Raw genomic sequence first — 15,337 nt, 5'->3', positions numbered from 1 at the left:
TAAAAAAGGCAATATGAGCAATAGCACCATGTGCAGCACACAATAACCATAGCTGCAGGGCAGTGCTTTGTCATCCTTCGTCTTGAGTTGTCCCATTTTCTTGCGCTGTTTCAACTCCAACATGTATCATCTAGGCTGTATGAACACCTTGATTCAGTCCACAGGTCTTATAAACGAAACAAAAATGGGCTAGAATACAGGTATCACTAATTCTTTCCAGCCCAGTCATTCAAGCACCTTATCAGCACCAATTTAGTCACCAGCAGCATGTAGTTTACCATTCATATTTATTCAATCTCTCGGCTGTATCTCAATGATCACAGAAAATACACACAATTTGCCTTTGACATAAAATGACCATATTCAATCTCTCTGCTGTCTCAACCAGTAAAGGAAAGTATGCACGATTTGATTGATATAATATGACCATATTCAATCTCTCTACTGTCTCAACAGGCACAGAAAAATGAACACGATTTGCCTTTGATGTAACAATTACTTTGCTACAACCTGAGCTACAACCTGAGCCAGCATTGCATAAACTGCTTTGCATCCATAATTCTTTTGCATGTGCTGCACTATTACAGCCACCACATGTTGGTTAGACAATCTCATATTGGCCTTAACCCTGCCACTTCCCCCATGCATCCCCAAAGAGCGCATATATTCTACGACTGTTTCTAACTGTACAGAGGATGAACTCTCCAACCTTTTTCTGTGCTGTGGATCAGTTTTCACAGTGCTTCAACTTCAAGCCTTCTATGCACCATGCCTTTTTCACGCAAGTGTCTTTTCTGTTCACTGCAGTCAGTACCAGCTATTGCAGTCACAAAGCGTCCACTATTCCACACATTATACGGTCTTGGCTGAGACAGTGTCCCTGCGCAGGTGGCTGCCCCTGAGTGGTTCCAGCTGTACCTGTGGCCTGAACTGGCTGTTGCCAGGTGGTAGTTGGCTCTGGTTCAGGGAGAACACTCACTGTGTTCTGTAGGATTTCGCGTACCTATGTAGCACACATGAAAGAGGGAGAAACAGTGTTCAAATGTTTTGCCAACACAAGCAACGCCATTCATGCAAAGTTGCACTAAGCGTAGAGAAAGCAAACAAGACACAGTTGTGAAATCAAAGCGTGCTGTCATGTGGTCACTCACAATTTCTGAGGCTCATTGTACTTGTGCATTAGCATCATCCGTGTCATGGCAGAACACAACACACAGTCAGTTTGTATTACGTTGCAGACGAATGCATCAGATAGCTTTTTTCTACTCACTTTTTATCACACAGTGTACAATTGACCGGTCAAACAATATTCAGTCACCAATTATTTCTCAAGTGGTTAAAACCTCCCCCTACATTCCAGCTGTGTCATTCACCATCAATGCGTTTGCCATGCAGCCATGTCTATGTCCCGCCTCCTTGATCACAACCTTGTGAAGTGACAGAAGTGTTGTCTACAACCGATTTGAGTGGAGCATATTCTCGCGTCTCTTTGTGATGCAGTTTTTTTTTTGTAATACTGTGATGACAGTGGCCTAAATATGAAGTTTGCATGTGGCACTTGCGCATCTTCTCTAGCATGCAGTCCCTGAAGCTAACTCCCTATTGCCGAATGGTTAGCAGAGGAGATTAGTATCTAAATACTTATGCCCAGTCCTTTAGAAAAGAACGAGGTAAAGAGATTACCTCTTCTGGAGGGAGGAAGAAGCCTGCCTGGTGCTTGTATACACCTAATATGCTGCGGCTTGCGAGCACTATACTCTTACTGCCAGCTCAAGGATGCTGGTGAACCAGCACCCATCTTTTTATGCCACAGATCCGCACATAGAGCGCACTGCATTGGCTACATAGTGTAAATGCGAGCTTTAAATAAACTTCATTTTGAGGCCGCCATCATTGTAGTAACAAGAAACAGGAAATTGGAAGATCCCACACATATGCTGAAAATCATAATAGGCCAAGCTTTTTTTTTGTATTTACTAAAATGTATTGATTTCTATGAACCTCAATGCTCTTTGCTTAATACAGGCTCTGGTCCCTATTTTTGTTTACTTCTTTTTCTACACTCGACTGCCTTTAGGGCCAGCTTCTTCACTTCTCTGTAGCTGGCTCCTTTAATTATCTGTAGCCAGTTTCACTTCTTGCCTCTTCTTCTGCTCGTTTATTTGGACACCTAGCCAATAGCATATACCCATGAAGTCGAGAGCATGACGGAAGCCCGTCTGGTCAGGATGATGCATACTTAAAAGGAAGGGGACTGGACACTGATCAAAATGGCTTAAAATAAATAATTTAAATTTCGGCTTCCTCACGGTAGCCTTGTTCACAATCAGTGAACAATAAGTGAACAAGGCTCGCATGGGGGAGCCGAAACATAAATATATATTTTAAACCATTTTGGTCGGTGTCAGGACACCTTTTAAGCAAGCACATACGCATTATGGGGATCTGCCAAGAATGTTCACATACCCAATGCCATTTGCCCAGTTGCACATACCCAGTAGCCCAAGTTGTCTACAGTAGAAACTTGTTGATACGGTCCTGCTACATATGATTTCTTGGTGCTAATGTTCGTGACTGAGAAGAAAATGACCCAATACAGTTACGCTTCCTTTTTTTTTATGGGTTCATACATTCCCGAAAACATGATCTTTTAGCACCAACGTTCAGTACATCATACAAACTACGATCATATGACACGTTTCCCAGGTGCTAGAACCCACACAAACAAGAAAAGGTGCGAGGAACACACGACTGAAAAGAGTAGCTGCCCGTAGCAGCAGCTTTCCCACAATACTCGCCTGCCAGTCTTATGTGAAAGTGCCGGTGCGCACTCAGTTTCCCATTACCAGTACTATTACCCAGTAACAGCAAATCTCCTCCCATGTCGTCACACACCACATTCACAACTACGGCCGCCAAGCGTATTGCAATAAGTATCTTTGTCTATCTGTTTCACAGTGCACAGGGCAGGGCGTATTGCCGTGGTAAGCGTACTGCATGTGTATAATAGGCCGTAACCCAAAGGTGCCACCATTCCCTGTTGCAGGCAGTGCAAGTGAGTGTCATGTTTCGCTCTGGTGGCATCGTAGATATATTCTACCATCACCTACTGTTACGTCTGAACACCACCAAGGGTGTTAATTGAACGTTTGCCATGTGTCAAACCATTGCACCTCCTAACCAGATGTCAGCATGGCGTGGATGGCAACTAAAAGCGATCGTCCCACCATTACCAGTAAACTGGAGAAAAGGATGAGCGGGAGGGAACCGCGACAACCACAGCACTTATCCAGCCATCGAGACAACATGTAAACTGGCTGTTGCAGGATTCCAAGAAAAGCCCTCAGACGGCGCTCACCCACCAGACTGGGCGAAGAACAGGGTGGGCACCGACGAACGAACTAGGTGTTGCCGGATGATTTCTTTTTGCCACAAATTCCAAACCAGTTTCTTTGAGGCGGAGTTACTGCGGGTTATGGATAGCCTGGGCATGGTATCGCAACAGGTGATGATGGTTGGTGTTTAATGGCGCGAGGGCCAGGTATGGGTCAAAGAGCGCCATGGTATCGCAACGGAGTTGACGATGGTGATTTGCTGCTGGACAGTCTTCAGATTCTCTAGTCGACTCACCTAGGGAGGACGACGGGATTAAAGTAGATACATTTCAAGAGAGTGGACGGAGGGTCCTGATGTGAACTGACGTGTTCTTGCTCGTGTATGGAGTCGGCTTCTGCAATGGAGCTGTGTAACTAAGATAAATAAACCCCTTTTCCTTCATTTTCTACAACTTGGTGTTGTAGTAGATAGGCTTGGTGGATTCCATGCCACGAACGCTACCCTAGCTGCAATGCTACTAGCTCAGTTTCATTTTGTTTCTGGCCGCCATCTTAAAACACTACGCAATGAGAAAATAACAATGTTCGTCTCGGGTAGCTGTCGTCTTGTGCCGCAACAATTCACACAGAGTGGGGCATGTCAAAGCTTCCCACTAAAATGCCCCGTTCGAAGAAGCTGCTGACCCGCGCCAAATTCTAGGAGCGCAAGCTTGCCGAAGCTGCAGATCCACCAATGTGCATCTCAAACAGTTCTATAACTGCAGGAACAAACGACCACAGAGAGAGCACACAAGGACAGGCACTGACGTGCAACTGTAGAGCTGCAAATCTGTGCCTGTCGTGTGCTCCCTCTCTGTGGTCGCTTGTTCACGCAGTTATAAAACTGTCTGCTAATATGCACGAACTCACCCAACAAGTTCTTCTAAGCTACATATGTTCTACTGCTGGCTACGGTTTTTGTGTTCCCCCTTCTGTAAGCAGTGTTCCAGTTGCAAGTCTGCGCCTTAAGGTCCCTGAATGAAACTAAAAGGTAGCAACATGCTTTTATCTTGACGCTGCCACTGCTGCAACAAGCATGTGAGGAGGCAGGAGAGAAAGTCTGCGTCTCCGAATTGGTTGAGCGCCATCACATGGTATTTTTCGTGCCTTTTTCTTCTATATTTGTTTTCTTTTCCGCATCTTGGCGAACTCACCGCCATGACAGTTGGCTGTCAAGTTTCCACGGCGAGGCTTTCGCAAGGGATTTCGGATGTTTTGGCTAAGTTTCGTGGCTAACCGCATCATTTAAGAACTTAGTTTTTATGTTAGGGTTTGATTTTAAGAGTACTGGAGCTGCAAATATGTATGAACGGGGCTTTTTTTCATTGTTGACTGAGTACAGAGCTCAGGCATGGGTAACATTATGCACGGGTGCTATTCTCGGTGGTTGTTCACATTTGTTTTTTCCTGATCGCACTATTGTCAACAGGCGTACGAAGCTATGGAGTGCGTAGGCTGTGTTCTGTCATATATCGTGCTAGAAACTTAACAAGTGTTATTGTTGTAGTACTGGGAGTGCGTAGCTTTGTCAGTCCATGATTTTGTTAGGTGCTGCAAATATACTTTGCGAGGACAAGCTCTTGATTACCAGTGCAAAGGATTTTGACTATTGTGAGTCACTATTGTGAGTCATGGACACAAGCTCCCGCCCTATGTCGTCTTCAAGTGCAAGACAGTGCCTAAAGGTGAGGAGCTGCCAAAAAATGTGGTCATGAGATGCCATGAGAAAGGCTGGATGAACGAGAATCTTGTGCTTGACTGGATAAAGTCCGTCTGGTGTAGGCAGCCCGGCGCACTGTTGTCGTTCCTGTCCATCCTCGTGCTGGACGCATTTCGTTGCCATTTGGCCGACTCAGTGAAGAGGCTGTTGCGCGAATCCGGCACTGAACTTTTCATTATCCCGGGTGAGATGACGTCCCAGCTGCAGCCTTTAGATGTTGCGCAAACAAGCCTTTCAAGGACGCGGTCAAGCGGTGTTATGCAGATTGGATGCGCTCAGGTGAGCCTGCAGTGACGCCGACCGGGCGGCTGAAGCGGGCTTTGCCAGCCACACTATGCAAGTAGATTGTGGATGCATGGGCCAGCATACCAGATGACCTTGTGTGTCGTGCATTCGAAAAGTGCGGCATCTCGAACGTGGTCGATGGCACAGAGGATGAGTACCTCTGGGAAGATATGTGTGACAAGGAACTATCCGAAGAGAGCGCAGCTGAGGAAGACAGCAATTAAGTGCGGAGTGCAATTTAAATAAATGTTTTCCTAGAGCTTTCCTAACTCGTATTACATGCGGATAAAACTTTTTTTCTCCATTTCGCGTCCCAAAAATTTCACCTCGTACTATAAGTGGGTCCGAAGCTAAACATTTCGACAGAATTTCCTGTCTGGTTGGGAAATTGATCGGAGGAACGGATCCGCCCCAGCTTTCTACGGCTTGCCAAAACTCCATAAACCCGGAATCCCCTTACGCCAATCGTAGACTTTTCGTGTTCCCCACTACGATCACTATCCACTTACTTGCATCAGATCATATCACCACTCATCGGAAGGACAGCATCGCACGTGCGCGACTCCGAGAATTTCATCAAACTCACATCAAAAGTACGTATCGAAGATGATGAATGTCTGGTCTCTTTTGATGTAATCTCTCTGTTCACAAGAGTACCCATTAAGTTGGCTGTTTCCGCAACTAGGGATGCCCTGGAACGCGACGATATGCTCAGCGAGAGAACTCCTTTGAGTGTAGACGAGATCTGCCGCCTTCTCGAACTGTGCCTGTCCAATACCCATTTCACCTTCCGAGGCAGCTACTACAAACAGGTTAAAGGAACTCCTATGGGGGCCTCAATTTCCGTTGCCATGGCTAACTTAACTATGGAGAGCATCGAGGAGAGAGCTTTAAATACTTTTTCCCCGAAACCAAAAGTCTTCCTCAGGTACGTGGATGATTGTTTTTGCATCGCGAAGGCGAGCCAAGTCGAAAACTTGCAGAAACGCTTAAACTCCATAGACCCGGATATACAGTTCACATATGAGCGCGAACAGAACGGATCACTCCCATTCTTAGACGTACAAATTACACGAAAAGATGGCATTCTAAAATTTTCAGTCTACCGAAAACCAACCCACACAGGCCCCCCCACTATCTTCATTTCCAATCCGACCATCCGGCAAACCACAAGGCGTCTGTTGTAAATTCTTTATTCAAACGAGCCGAAACTCATTCCTCATCGGAATCGGATCAAAAGAAAGAAAAGAGAACTGTTCTCAACGAACTTAAGAGGAATGGCTACACAGATGACTTCATTCGAAAAACAATCAGAAAACAAAAAAGAAGAAGCAAAATGCGGGACCTTCAGCCATTGACTTCTCCCCAACCCCAGAAGCGAGTGTCCATCCCGTACGTCAGAGGTACCAGCGAAGCGCTCAGCCGAATATTACAAAAAGAAGGCCTCAAAGTGGCGCACAAACCAATAAACACTTTCAATATCCTCCTCCCTAAACCAAAAAACCGTCCACCTAAAGAAAAGGCTCAAGGCGTCGTCTATAAAATCAGTTGTGCCGACTGTCCGGCGTCGTACATCGGGGAAACCAAAAATCTAAAAGAAAGGATCAGACAACACGAGAACGACGTCAGAACATTCAACCGTATTCGCAGCACCGTCGCTGAACACTCTGAAGACGCCAACCACAAGATTGCTTTCCAGGAAACTAAAATCCTTCAAACAGAGACGAACTGGCGAAAGAGACTACTACTGGAGTCATGGCACATTCAGAATAAGGGGAATAACATAAACCCCGTGAAGGGCAGCCTACCCTCGGTGTATGTAGGACTCACAGCCACATAGACTCCCGCTTGTTTCACCAACACAAAAATGTCGGCGCGACCCTGTAACCTCCCCCCCCCCCCCCCCTCCGCCTCCCATCAAGGGCACCCTCGCGAGCACTCTCCCCAGCACCGGTCATCCCAGCACCACGGAAGCCGTCAACAACACCCCCCCCTTTCCTTTTGTTTCCCCCCACCTTTCCGTCTGTGAAGTGTCTCCCCACCTCCCGTGCTCCCCCTTCCTTTCTTTGCAAAAGACGCTTTAAAAGCGGCACACCGCCACCCCCGAAGAACAACCCCCTGAAGAAGGAGCCGAATGGGCTCCGAAACGTCGGGCTAATAAAATTCAGTTATTTGGTTGGAGTCAGTCTCAAGTCCTAGTAAGTGGGTTCGTATTATATGCGGGTTTTTAAAGTACATTATTGGCGAGACAAAGAATTCTAATTTCTGTGCTAGTACTCGACACTAAAAGGAATTTGTTTACCAAACTAACCTCAAAAGCCTTCTTCTAACTGGAAGCAGGCAGCCAATCCGAAGCCACAAAACAAGTGTGCAGTTATGCACCAAAAAAGCACAAGAAACATCTGCTTCTGCCAGTTTCATAGTGTTCCATCATTGCTCCTAGGACAGCACACAATAATCAAACCTTAAATATGGTAAAAATTCATGCGCAAACACCCAACAATGATTTTTAATGTCTCATCTCGTGTAACGCTGTGGGCAACTTCCAAGCGAACAACCAAACTGCGAGGTCGAGGTAAGAGAGAAAGAGTGAGCTGCGATAAGGCCAGGAGGAGGCCGGGTGAATAGGAATGTTGCTATCTTTTAATTTTATTCAGGGACCTTACTGTGCCTGTCCCCATGTGCTCTCTCTGTGGTTGTTTGTTTGTGCAGTTATAAAACTGTTTCCTACTATGCACCAACTCGCCCAACTACACATTCTAAGCGCATCTCAACTGGGCAGCTCGGGCACCAATGGCTCAGCCCACGTGGACATCCTGCTGCAACGATCCACCCAATGCTTTGCATTACGGAGATGTGAATTACAGTCAAGCATGTCAAATTTTTGAGTGATTTTAGATTGTACAATTTCCCGACGAGTGCATTTTTTCTCACATTTTTTTTTCTCCCAAAATGTACAAACGAGCTCCTACTGTATTCGGGCACATCCCGCGTGGCACACACCTAGAGGCCCAAGCTGTACAATCGGTAAGACAGCAGCAGCCAGCACCAGCAAAGTGGAGGGAAGAGGCAAAGGAAGTTTTTCATTAAAAAAACATTGGAGAAAGATGCACGAACACATTTGGTTCAAATCAACCACAAACAGGCAACGCTCACATCACCATATAACGTCGTCTAGGAAGTGGGGCAATGGTATGGCCGTATCGAACACAAGTTGAGGGCAACGTCAGAACTCGTGTGGAGGGTAATTTTTAGCAACCTGCTGTCATAAATTGTTTTTCTTGAAAAATCATTTTGCAAGAGCCACTATGTATAACCTATTCTTTCAGTTACAACTGAGACTGCTTCTGGTACCCTTCGATACTGCGAAAGCCAACCTGCAAAAGCCTACAATACAATGAACATACCCTTTTGAAGGCTGTTCATTGGCGCTATTACTTTGCAACAGACTTGACTGTGGAACGCTGTAGTTGCTATCCCAATTCACTCTTGGGTAAAAATAAACTTGGACAGCTTGAAGGAGATATTTGGGCTTGTTTACGTCTTTTGACTATCACGCTCATACCTTACCATTCTCACACCCTACTATACCCAAATGTGCTCAAATCACATCTTCTATTACACATAGACTCAAAGAAAAGCTGTGGCCTAGTCACACAATCTGTGCAGCTTTTACACAAACACTGCATGGACAGTTCACACACTTTACATATGCAGACTCCTGCACTAAAACAGGGCAAATCCAAGTTTGGGCAAAGAAACAGTGCTTTTGAACAGGACAAAAGGATACAGCACACACTAGCACTGCACTCGAGTTTGCACTCCATTAACAAACAAATCCAAGTTGCTGATCTATGTATCTTTACGCCATCAGCCAATTTCAAGTCTACAAAATTGTGACTAAATTTTTTTTCACAACTACAATTAATTACATTATGGCAGGATTCAAGTGCAGATGTATTTCAGCAGGCAACAATGAACAGGTGCCCTGAAGCGGAATTTTATAATGGTTTGGAAAGCAAACAGTTCACTTGGCCTCACGCGATTGGTCTGAATTGTGCTTGCATCACCGGCTTTCAGAGACAGCGGGGCAGCACTGCAAATCATGAACATATCACGCATCTGTCAATCATTTTCAAAATGACCACATCGGCGGCTACGATCTTAACAAACGAAGAGGTAGTTGGCTGTGTGTTCGGTTGCTGTGGCCTGACTGTTGGCTTGCAACTATGGCCACACACTCCAGCCGCGCTGCCCCCGAGACCCGCCGGTGTTGTGCGCACATGCGTTGGTTGCCTTAGAGCCTATGATGTGCCCTCGTCGTCTGATTAGCGTTGCTCTTCCAGTATAAACAATGGCTGGAGATAGCTGGAGGTATGCATTCAAAGAGATGGCAGCAGTGACTGCTGGCAGTGCTACCAACTGGAGGAGACTTGGGTGCCAGTAGCCATTCCACGGACAGGAAGGAATTGCGCACTACAGTTCGATACCAGCTTGCAGTTCCCAGACGTCTGTCGGAAGCGAAGCATTCATTAGAATGGTCCATATCACTGTTCATGAAGTTGCTCTCACAATTACTGTCGTTGGCCTGCAGAAGGGCTGGGTCAGCTTTCCTCCGACCCTAGCTGCCAAAGCCAAAGACGCATTTGCATGGCATGATAGAATTTTTGGGTGCTATCACCAGCATCCATAGCACGCAGATTGCCATTCAGCAGCCAGAAGGGCTCAACCCAGGCAGCTCCTGTGAAACTTTGCTCGGCTGATAAGGCTGCGGAATCATGATGGAAAGAGTGTAGAGATATCTGATTTGGCTGCTCTATTATTGCTCTAGTTCATGAGCGTGCACTTTCGTTCTAGTTTCACAGTGCAGTGGACGCACACCATTAGCACAGCGCCCTTCAATTTTACTTAACGCACGCAATGCAGGACTCGTATTTTGCAATGTTTGATCACAGATGCCGCCTGGGATCCTACTACCTCCTTAGCGGCGCTGGCAGTCCTTGATGGTGAGCAGCAAGATATCCGGATCCACCAACACCAGCAAGAACCGACCATTAAGTCACTTGAACTGCAGGCCATCCTATTTGCCATAGAGAGGCTGACGGGAAAAGCGGAAAGAAGTGCGGAAGACCACAGAAGCAAAGAGTTCACAATATTCACCGACTCCTTGGATGCCCTAAAAGGACTCACGGGGATGCCTAGAGTCGGCACGTAGGTGCATGATATTAAGGTCGCATGCACAACCCTTCATCGGGATTACGGCATGGGCGTGTGAGTGGGCTGGGTTCCGGGGCACTCGGGCAGCATCGGCGACGGTGCGGCCCACAGTGCAGCGAGTGAGCTGTTGTTTTTCTGCTCATCTCCCCTGGGTCCAGTCCAGTCAACTGCGCAGTGACACCGGCAGCACCCCTTGCTGGGATTTTACGATAGAAGCGCTGCCGAAACTTCTTGAAACTGGTTGCAAAAGCCAAGTCCGCATGTTGGACATGTGGCGGACCTTCAGAAATATACTTTAGTGGAATAAAACAACTCGGACTCCAAAGCAAAGCTCACTAGCAATCAGGTGGCATCATTTTCGGTTAATTATCACCGCTCAGCACTGTTGGACGGCAAAGCCGGCGATATAATTTAATTTGCGACGTGCTGAGAGTCATTTGATTACAAAATTTTGATGCTACTGTGGCATAATCGTGAGCGGCATGCTTTTTCTCGAGCGCAGCAGAAGGTGACCGCCACGGCTTTTTATGCTACAACATACACACATTAGTTTGCAAAAAGTTCCGTCAAAAATCATGACATCGCCAGAGTGCGAAAATTTCAACTGATTCTGAAAGTGCAGTGTCTATGCTAACTACCGGATGTCCTTATATAGATAAGAAACGGTTCCAACACGTTGAAATTGGCAATCTAGAGCATCAGTCACTGGTGATTGATTTGAATAGGCATGGTAACGAAAGATTTAAAGGGCTCTCACCAGGTCTGGCCATTTTGAACTGACAAGCGCGGTGCATACAATGTGCATTAACAATCATGCCTGCAAAGTATTACACAGCTACGCACCGCGAAGAGAGCTGAAATTTCCCAAACCCCTGCGCCCATCTCCACGTGGGTGCTGCACCCACAGCTGGAGAGTGAACATTAAACGTGCAAGTGCACCTACGTAGTTTGCAGTCCTTTTATTTGACGTCACTCACAGTGACACGTGACTTGGAGAATAATGCAAGGCAACATCAGTCATTTGTTTGATCTGTTGCTTCAATAGACGAAACAATTGACAAAAATTGAGAGAAACAAAACCTAAAAACCGAAAGTCTGCATGTCTTTGTTTTACTTCGTACCATAGCAAGAGAGATGTACTTCCGTTTCGTGTGCTTGTTCCATTGTCATGCAGAAAAGGAAACTGTCATTTTCGACCGTGTTCCAGCACACAATCATGCTCTGTGATCCGCTTGTGTATGCCTTAGTGTTCGTGTAGCACTGACTATTGACTATGCACAAGAACAACTAGTCAGTTGTTCTTGTGCACAGCGTGCAAGATCCTGCACTGTGTGAAACAAGACAAACGCAACGGCTTGCACGCGACACTGCCACTGGAAGTGCGCCGTGCAGTAAAAAAAAAAAGCGAGAAAAAAAAAATAAGGCGGCGCCCATGACTTATGCGCCATGTGATCCTGCAGTTCTGGTATGGGAGAATGCAGGGAAGGACTGAGATTCGACAGGGTCAAGTGGAGGGTGTCTATGTTGGCCTAACGCTCGCTCCCTGAAATCTTGGGTTTGCGGCACATTTACTATTTCAATCTCGACAATTACCAATTTGAAAAATTCTTGCAGTAGAAACCTCCTTAGAGGGCACATAACTTGAGCGTATATCCAAAATTTGCTATGTGGCCGGGTGAGGAGTCCTTTAGGCCCCATCATAAATTTTGGTTACGCAGCGGAAGTTGGAAAGTGTCACCTAAGGAGCGTTCTACTCACAAAAATTTTTTAAAATTTGGTTAAAGAGAAGAAAGGGAAAATTTAGACGTCGCAAAGCCATGCTGCTAGGAAGCTTCACTGCCAATGTATACACACTCTCTCTTTGCAGTGACTAGAGCCTACAAACAAAACTTTCCTGCATCCTCCCACACTGAAGCTATGGGACTACATCACGTTCACGTCGCGTTCACTTGATAAGCCCAGTCTCATTTTTTCTGGTTCTTTTCCTGTTTTTTTACTGCACACCGTTTTTCCAGTGGTGAATATGTGCATTCTGTATCAGATGATTTACTGAAGCCATGCGACATAACTGATTACGTTACATGCATTAGGTGTGCCATGGATGCACCTTAAGTGTGATCACGTCTCTCTGCCAGGAAGGGAAGAGCCTTCGAAAGTAAAAGCGCATGGTTTGCCATGTGAATCTTAAGCTGTTTTCGCAGCCTACATCGGTGTAATACCTTCCAGACACCATGTTGAGTGCGTGACCCAAGCACCTCGCTATTCTGTTTGCAACATCCAAACATGGTTGGGGCCCTTTAAGAGGCTTGCAAGAAAGCAGAAATGTCACTTTTATGCGTGTGCATATTCAAGCAGCAAGCATTCACATAGCAGCGCAAGAAACACAAACAGGCACGAACCTTGTCCAAGTGCTTGTGGAATCTATGTGCTGTGTCTAGCCGCTGCCGCCTCTGCATGTCAAGCATCACTCGGAGTGTCTCCCTAGCTTGATGAGGCCTGTACTCATTGATCAGGTGGTGCATGTGGATGAAAAGTAGGCTCATGTCATCTTTCTTCTCCAGCCGCTTGGAAGTATCAGGACACCGTATCAAAATGTCAACCATGTCAAGGAAGTTGACAAGAAGTGAGTGGTTGAGCTTCTTCAGCTCTTTCTTGTGCTCGTAGTTTTGTGGGTATAGTCTCCGTATACCTTGGCTTTCCAAAGGGCGAATGACAGGTTCATCCCCATGGAATGGAGCACCAAACATGGAGTAGCCTACAAAAGGTAGCAGCACAACAGATACCAGTTGACAAGATTTTAAAAGAGTACTGCACAATGAATAAAATCATGCCAGCGGTTACTCATGCCAAGAAAGGTGTAAGGGGGGTTTATAAATTAACCTGTTTTATGTTGAATGAAACAATAATGATGCAATCTTGAGAAAGTGGACAAGGAATGGGAAACAGCAGGAGAATACCTAGCATCACACAAATGAATGTTGTCGTGCTTGTTTTGTATGCAGCTCTGCCAATTAAGCTGTTGCAGCTACTCTTGCTATTAAGAGAATGCTTGCATTTATGAGCGATCTAGTCCTAAGTGCCATCACATATATTCGCTTCTGATAACACAGTAATAGATGAACAGCATTAATTTTATGGTAACGGAAATATCTATACATTGGCATCACGTCAAAGTTCCAGCAAATTGAGAACAAAGGCACAGAAGGAATAAACAAGAATAATCATCTATGAATCCTTCAGCTCCTCCTTGTGAGCTCTTTGCCCGGTTCATCCCACTGAAACAATCGAGTTCTTTTGAAATGTCCCATGGGATGCTGTGAACCAAATTTAGCTTTTTAAGAACTTTAATAGTCATCGCTAAACTTTAGTCACAAGCCGATTGCAGAATTGTTTGTTGCTCTATTGAAGCTGAGGTCATCAGGAAAATTGAATGATAGCAAAACAGCAAGCAACCTTGAACCAATTCTAATGTGCAGCTTCATGACTAAGCATACATTACAAAAAAAAGGGGGGGGGGGGGTGATAGCTGCAGTTTCTTTTTTCTTTTTTGAAGAATATTACACTACTAGCTGGAATGCACTTCGTATATAATGAAAAAAAAATGTAGTTAAAAAAAAAATAATACACAGGCTGATGGGCTAACTGGTATTGCGGCATGATATGCAATGCAAATGGGGTACGAAACCCAACAAAGGAAAATAGTGGTAGAACCCATGTCACTATTACTGTCGACGGCAATGCATTAGCATTGAATTAAAATGGCGACACAATGTATTGTCACTGTCGAAACTAGTTATGTATGAGGTGCATGCTGCAGCGGGAATTATCTTGCGCGCTTCCTTAAGAGCGCATGGCACCATCTAGCACTACCCCCACAAAGCCTACGCATGGCCTTCAAAAGGCATGGCGCGTCGGTGCATGCGAATGCTTAGAAATGCGTCATGCGGCAGCCGAACTCCTCTGTCATGCTTCTTCCTAGACACACTGAACCATCTAGTGGTGCTGCCTAGAAGTCAACGTGTGGCCTTCGAGATGATAAACGTGGTGCTGGTTGAGCCCCACAGCAGCCACAGTTTGTGGCTGCCCCCAACAATAGTACGATGAAAATTAAACAAAACACAACTACATATTTATCAAATCGGAACCAATTTGAATGCTTACAGCACTAAAAGAGATTTATAGTATTTTTAAGATAAAGCAAAGCATGCAATCAAAGGCAAAATGCACAGCAGTACCAAGATAGGTCAATAACAAACTTTCACACAGTAGGGTTGCCAGTCACATAAGCTATCACACAGTAAGATACTGACAGAAAAATAAAAGGTAACTTGAAAGGTCCTACACAAGACACTAGGGCTTTAACTGAGTGTTTATAGCCCATTCCCTTTGTATTGGTGTATACTAACTACTTACACGCAGGAACTAACTGGGTACACTAGTGCATGTGTACACAACACTCACACCAGCAGCAGAAAGTGGAATGGTACTCTTGCTCCACAGTAGAGCCGAATGAGTGGAGGGTGGCAGTGCATTCACTTATATTCTTTAAAGCTTTTGTGGCTAAGCTGACTGCGTGTTGGTAGCTTCTCTATAAGACGCCCTATGCAGCAACTGCATTGATACGAAATCAATGCAGTTCTTGTGCATGAAACAAAAGCATAGTGTACTGCAAGCGAAATTCAGCTAAAAGTGTCAGTGACGATTTGTATGCCATAGTGAGGGTAGGCATAATGAAACAATG

The 15,337-nt window shown here is 45.5% G+C and overlaps 1 protein-coding gene across 7 annotated transcripts in view; it reads right to left on the bottom strand.

The window, feature by feature from the left end:
* Positions 1-268: 268 nt before the first annotated feature.
* The window catches only part of LOC142568313 (mediator of RNA polymerase II transcription subunit 7-like), a 28,461-nt gene continuing 13,392 nt past the window's right edge, over positions 269-15,337 (bottom strand). For 4 of the 7 annotated variants that reach the window (XM_075678312.1, XM_075678311.1, XM_075678310.1 and 1 more), the window contains exons 3-4: positions 12,996-13,351; positions 269-1,003 (exon numbers count right to left, since the gene is read on the bottom strand). In XM_075678312.1, coding sequence (XP_075534427.1) covers positions 827-1,003; positions 12,996-13,351 — 533 coding nt within the window. In that variant the 3' untranslated portion in view covers positions 269-826. Of the gene's footprint in view, positions 1,004-8,351; positions 8,396-10,569; positions 10,764-12,995; positions 13,352-15,337 lie in introns of those variants that run through there. The other 3 variants (XM_075678315.1, XM_075678313.1, XM_075678314.1) reach the window with 3 other exon arrangements.

The sequence above is a fragment of the Dermacentor variabilis genome, unplaced genomic scaffold (assembly GCF_050947875.1).
Source record: "Dermacentor variabilis isolate Ectoservices unplaced genomic scaffold, ASM5094787v1 scaffold_18, whole genome shotgun sequence".
NCBI classification, from domain to species: Eukaryota; Metazoa; Arthropoda; class Arachnida; order Ixodida; family Ixodidae; genus Dermacentor; species Dermacentor variabilis.
The sequence above is the reverse complement of the archived record's forward strand: the minus strand, read 5'-3'. Positions and strand labels throughout refer to the sequence as shown.